At 37.9% G+C, this 6035-nt stretch overlaps 1 protein-coding gene across 1 annotated transcript; it reads right to left on the bottom strand.

Annotated features, from left to right (window-relative positions):
• Positions 1 to 244: 244 nt before the first annotated feature.
• On the bottom strand, positions 245 to 4163 carry LOC143599957 (uncharacterized). Its single transcript, XM_077077778.1, has 3 exons — positions 3569 to 4163; positions 1681 to 2403; positions 245 to 756 (listed from the first exon to the last, which is right to left on the bottom strand). The coding sequence occupies exons 1-3, from the start codon at positions 4161 to 4163 to the stop codon at positions 245 to 247; spliced, it is 1830 nt and encodes a 609-aa protein (XP_076933893.1).
• Between the last annotated feature and the right edge of the window lie 1872 nt (positions 4164 to 6035).

Genomic DNA, 6035 nt, shown 5'->3' with positions numbered 1-6035 from the left:
CGCCTGTTTCAAGTGTTAAAATTTCTGATCCGAGTCCAGTCTCATCAAGTTCGGATAAGTCATCCGAGCCTGGTAAGGCAAAAGAGGAGGCGGTATTGCCAGATGTTGGAGATGGGAGTTTGGAAATTGTTTCGAATTTTGCTCTGTCAACTTCAAGCCCTGCTTGAGAAATCTTGTAACCGAGAACAATGCCTTCATAAGCCATGAAATGACATTTTTCCCAATTAAGAACAAGATTTACTTCTTAACATCTTGTCAACATTTTATCTATATTCTTAAGGCAATGATCAAAAGAGTATCCAAAAATAGAAAAATCGTCCATAAAGACTTCCATTGAGTGCTCGATCATCTCGTGGAAAATGGCTACCATGCAACGCTGAAAAGTAGCAGGTGCATTGCACAGCCCGAAGGGCATTCGCCGGTAGGCAAATGTACCATAAGGGCATGTGAATGTAGTCTTCTCCTGATCTTCAGGAGCAATGGGAATTTGAAAATAACCAGAAAAACCATCAAGGAAGCAATAGAACATCTTACCAGACAAGCGTTCAAGCATTTGATCAATGAAAAGGAGTGGAAAATTATCCTTCCTTGTGGAGTCATTAAGCTTGTGACAATCAATGCAAACCCTCCAGCCTATGACAGTTCTCATTGGTATGAGCTCATCTTTCTCGTTCATTTCCACAGTCATTCCTCCCTTATTGGGTACAACTTGAACCGGGCATACCCAAGGTGAATCAGAGATAGGGTAGATTAACCCTGCATCAAGGAGTTTGATTACTTCTTTCTTCACGACATCTTGCATGTTGGGATTCAGACGCCTTTGATGTTGAACCACAGGTTTGTAGTCTTCCTCCATGAGGATTTTGTGGGTGTAAACAGAAGGACTAATGCCTTTGATATCCATAATTTTCCATGCGATGGCTTTCTTATAAAGTTTGAGTACTTCGAGAAACTTTTTCTTCTCGTCAATCGACAATTTGGCCGAGATGATTACAGAGAGTTGAGATTCACTTTCTAAGAAAGCGTACTCCAGGTGAGCTGGTAGTTCTTTTAACTCCAAGGTTGGTGCTTCCTCAGTGGATGGTTTAGCTTTGGTTTATATTTTGAGATTGACAACTTCGAAAACTTCTTGTGGTGAAGACGTTTCTTGGTCCTCCAGTTCGATGACTTCTTCGATGATGTGATCCTCCCGAGTGGGTTCAAAGATAGGTTTTTCAAGAATTATCAAGAGCATTTGAGATGGCAGAATCCCTCACATGGAAACTCACAATAGAATCAATAACATCGATGCAATAAAGTGAATCATCATGGTGTGGTGGGTGCTGCATGGATCTACCTATGTCGAATGTGACCTGCTCATCATTTACTCTAAGAGTTAGTTTGCCCGTGCAAACATCAATGAGTGCTCTAGCCGTGTCTAGGAAGGGTCTCCCTAATATGAGGGAACATTCTTGTCCTCATCCATGTCGAGGATCACAAAATCTACTGGGAACACGAACTTGTCAATTTTGACTAGCATGTTCTCAACAATGCCCCGAGGGTATTTTATGGAACGATCAGCTAACTGGATACTCATGCGGGTGGGTTTTGGTTCACCTATCCCTAATTTTGCAAAAACCGCATAAGGCATCAAATTGATACTAGCTCCTAGGTCGGCTAGGGCATTGCTAACAGACAAACTTCCTATTAGGCAAGGAATAGTAAAACTCCCTGAATCAGTCATTTTCTCTGGAAGCTTGTTTTGCAGAATGGTTGAACATTCTTCGTTTAACGTGACATGAGATAGCTCCTCCAACTTCCTCTTGTTGGTAAGAACATCTTTCAAAAATTTGGCATATTTTGGCATTTGTGAAAGTGCTTCAATAAATGGAACCTTGATGTGGAGTTGCTTGAATAACTCGAGGAATTTTCCGTATTGAGCCTCCAACCTTTCATTCTTCAAACGCGCTGGATAAGAAATTGGAGGAATATAGGTTCTGACTGGTTCCTTTGGCCGTGCGGTACTTGTTGGGACTAGCCTCTCTTGCACCTCTTCAGGAATCTCAGTCTCCTTTTCCGTGACCACTGCATCTGAGGTTGGTTCAGTAACCATAGTGGTTCTACCACTCCTCAAGGTGATTGCATTTACAGCTGCGTTCGGGTTGTTTACTGTGTTGCTTGGAAGGCCACCTGGCTGTCTCTCAGATAGTTGTCGAGCAATCTGCCCCAACTGGTTTTCAAGCGTTTGTAGAGATGCTTTCTGACTTTTGATATCAGCATCATGCTTTATTAGAACTTCATTGACCTCAAGTGCGCTAAAATCAGCACGATTTTGTGCTTCGGCATTACCGGCGATGATTTGTGCAAACATGCTCTCAATCTTGGAGTCGTTTCCTTGAAGTTGGCCACTACTAGAACTCTGACCTTGAAATTGAGGTTTTGGTTGATAGGGTTTGTTAGGGCACGGAAGTTTCACACTGTGGATACGTTATCCTGACATATGTTCTTGGATCAATTATCCTTAGACAGATCCTGTCAGGATCAGTGGTCCTTAGTACTTGGTATTATTAACAATTGTTTCTTGTGTGTAGGATGTTATTTAATAAGTATAATGGCGCCAAGACTTATTCCACCAGATATCTCGCTCTCGGACTTGTCAAACACGTGGTCAAATGGTTGTAACACGTTTAGTGGGAGAAGTGGCGGATTTATAGGACTTCTTGTTGAGTCACAAATAACTGAGTGCTGAGGATATGTTATTCTGGAAGACGTGTCTGGATCAATTATCCTTCTGAAGAGATCCAGAGCTATGTCAGGATCATGGATCCTCGGTATTTGGTGCTGTTAACGGTTGTTTCTCATATGAATGCTGATATTTATCAAGTGTAACGGCTCCAAGATCTGGTCTACCCCCTATTTCGCAGCCTGAGTGATGGAGAACGTGGTCAACATGGCAGTTACGATTATATTGAAGGCAATGGCGGATTTTTAGGGATTATTAGTTAATAGTCTTTATTATTCATAACTCCATAGAGTTATTACCTTTTATGTATAAATAGAGGTTATGATCAGCTAGGAAACACATCACAATACACCCAATACACTCTGCTCTCTACGAACACAGCAATACACACACACACCTAGAATTATTGTATTTCTGATCATAATCTCCAATCCTTGTAATACCTTTTTATCAATATAATCGATGGTGATAGTTTTCACCGTCCGGGGGTTTTTTGTGCCAGAGATCACGATAATCATATACTCAACGACCAAATGTTACCTTGTTGATCATTGATTGAAGTGATTCGACTAAAGATTAGCTTATTAATCCTTGACCGAAGTCATTTCTTCAAAGATTACCTTGATAAGTTTTGACCGAAGTAAGACTATCTTGGTTAAGGGCTTTTTCCTTCGTAATCACATCTTTGTGTTCACAAATATTACGCTTATACACTTGTCGTTATCGTGTTAGCACCTTACCTCACATAACAGATTTGGATACTTGATCCTTAGAAGATTTTTTTCCAAAATAGGGTTGATTTATGGGTTTTTTTCTCAAATCCTGGTGGAGCTTGATTGTTGCTACCATCCTGCCAACTGAAGTTAGGATGATTTCTCCAGCCAGGGTTGTATATATTCCCATAGGTGTTGTTTTGTCGGCTTACGAAATCGACTTCTTCAACAATCATGCTCTGCTGGCAATATTTAGTTTTGTGATCTCCCCCACAAGTGTCACACTTGGTCTTGGCTTTCACCAACTCTGTTTGTAGTTGCTCAAATTTCTTTGAGAGTGCTTCGAGTTGTGCAGTGACAAGAGTGTTGGAGTCAACTTGGTGCATGCCCTTGTGTGATGGGGTGGATCGTGGTGGGTTGTAAGCGAAGCTTTTCTTGGCAGCTTTCTCCAGAATTTCGAATGCTTCGTTTGGAGATTTGGTTCCGAGATCCCCACCAACAATTTGATCGATTGCCTGCTTGTTTGGGCTTGATTGGGCGTCGAAGAATGTTTGGAATTGGAGCCATTTGTTCAGCCCATGGTATAGGCATCTTCTTAGCAAGCTCTTGTACCTCTCCCACGCTGTGTGCAGTGACTCATCTTCGTCGGTTCTGAATCCGGTGATGCTGGCTTGGTACTTTGCGGTTTTGTCTGGTGGAAAGTATTTCAAGAGGAACTGCTCTACCATCTGGTTCCAATTGGTAATTGTGCCAGATGGTAGTGACTCTAGCCAATCCAAGGCATGGCTTCGAAGGGAGAAGGGAAAAAGCTTGAGCTTAATTTGGTTCTCAGGACAGTTTTGGATTTTGAAGGTACCACGGATTCTTAAGAATCGAGAGATATGAGACATTTGATTTCGAAGTGTTCAGTGATTTTCGGTGGTGCCATGCCACTTCCATAACCTTCGAGGGTCTGCTTGCTGTATTGGTTCATGTTAGGTTTGTTTTCAGGGTCATTTGGTGCCACCATGTTTTTTTCCGTTATGGTTTCTTTGGTTGTTACGTCCTCAAACGCCTCGTTTTCGATTGTTTCAGCTACTACACGTGAACGGTTGCGTAACCTTTGGTGAAGGCGACGTTCGGGTTCCGAAAGTGGTGAAACAAGCTCAGGTGCGGGTGTGGTGGACATTCATTACTTAAGAAAATATATAAAGAAACTAAACAAGTAAAAGTGAACTACAAGTAAAGCGGAAATAAATAAACTCTTTTTTTTGTAAACTTAGAATTTTTGTTTTTTAATTAGACTAAAACTAAATAAACTAAAATGAACAAAATTTAAAATTTTTTGTTTGTTTGTTTTTTTTTTTGAATAATTATAAACGACGGTTAAAATAAAAAAAACATGGATTTGTTATTATACCGTGTCCCCGGAAACGGCGCCAAAAACTTGATGTGTGTGTGATATATATATTTTTAATAAAGATTTTTTCACACTTTGTCGGGTTTTAAAAATGGGTTTTCACTTAACTTAATAAAACACACACAAATGTCAAGTGTACCAATCGTGTAAGTAATATAGTTGCGGTAAGAACCGAGTATCAATCCGTGGACACGTAAATTTCAATATTAAATCTTTGCATTTTAAAATAACCGTAAGAAATATCTTAAAAGTTTTAGTTTTTAAAAGTAATTCTTTTTAAAGTAACTTATAACAATAATATAAAGCAAGCAAAAATATGATAATGGAAAGATTCAAGATTTAAAAGCTATCATCTTAACTTTAGAATCCACTTGACTTCTTATGATGGTAAACTCAAATATATGACAAATTCACTAATTTAATTTGTTTATGGAAAAGAGTAGTCACTAGTTATAGATAACTATTCCTTTGATTTTTTGGAAAACTAGTATGAACTATACAAACTAATCACCTCAAATCATAATTGTAAGTGAACCTTTATATTGAAATTTAAGGATATAGATTATCATTCAATTACGAAACTCAAATCTAACAATCGTTCGGAAAGATTACATGAAAAACACCTAATCCACCTATGGTTGATTAAAGTAGACAAAGTTCAAGTATTCCTTTAATTTATGAATTTTCAACCCAAGTGTATTATCAAAATAATTGTGTTAACAAAATACGTATAATATTACTTAACAAGAATATCAATTCATAACAAATGTTCAATCTTTTCAAATCTAAACATGAGGATATGTGTTTAACCAATTTTCATGTTAATATGCAAGAATTATTTTAACTATTTCTAGATTAAAAGTTATAAAGTTGCAAGAACAACATATATAAATAAATGATAAAATCAAGAGTCTTTCAACATAACAAGATATACCATTTATAATTCTTGTATATTAATTTCAATTGTTCAAACACAATATTTCATCAAAGGATAACCAAGAATTAGTCATTATTTCAACATAAAATTACCATATATTAATTCAAACCATCAAAAGTTATCAAGTTTCATCATAAGTTAAGGTGATATGAAGAGTTTAGCTCATGATAATAATGAAATATACATCAAAATAAAATAACGTAGCATTCGTAATTAACTTTAAGATAATCTAACCCAAGAACCAAGCTAGATGATTATGTGAAT

The sequence above is a fragment of the Bidens hawaiensis genome, unplaced genomic scaffold (assembly GCF_021521415.1).
Source record: "Bidens hawaiensis isolate Kalapana, Puna unplaced genomic scaffold, B.hawaiensis_p1.1 tig00053141_1, whole genome shotgun sequence".
Classification (NCBI taxonomy): Eukaryota; Viridiplantae; Streptophyta; class Magnoliopsida; order Asterales; family Asteraceae; genus Bidens; species Bidens hawaiensis.
The sequence above is the reverse complement of the archived record's forward strand: the minus strand, read 5'-3'. Positions and strand labels throughout refer to the sequence as shown.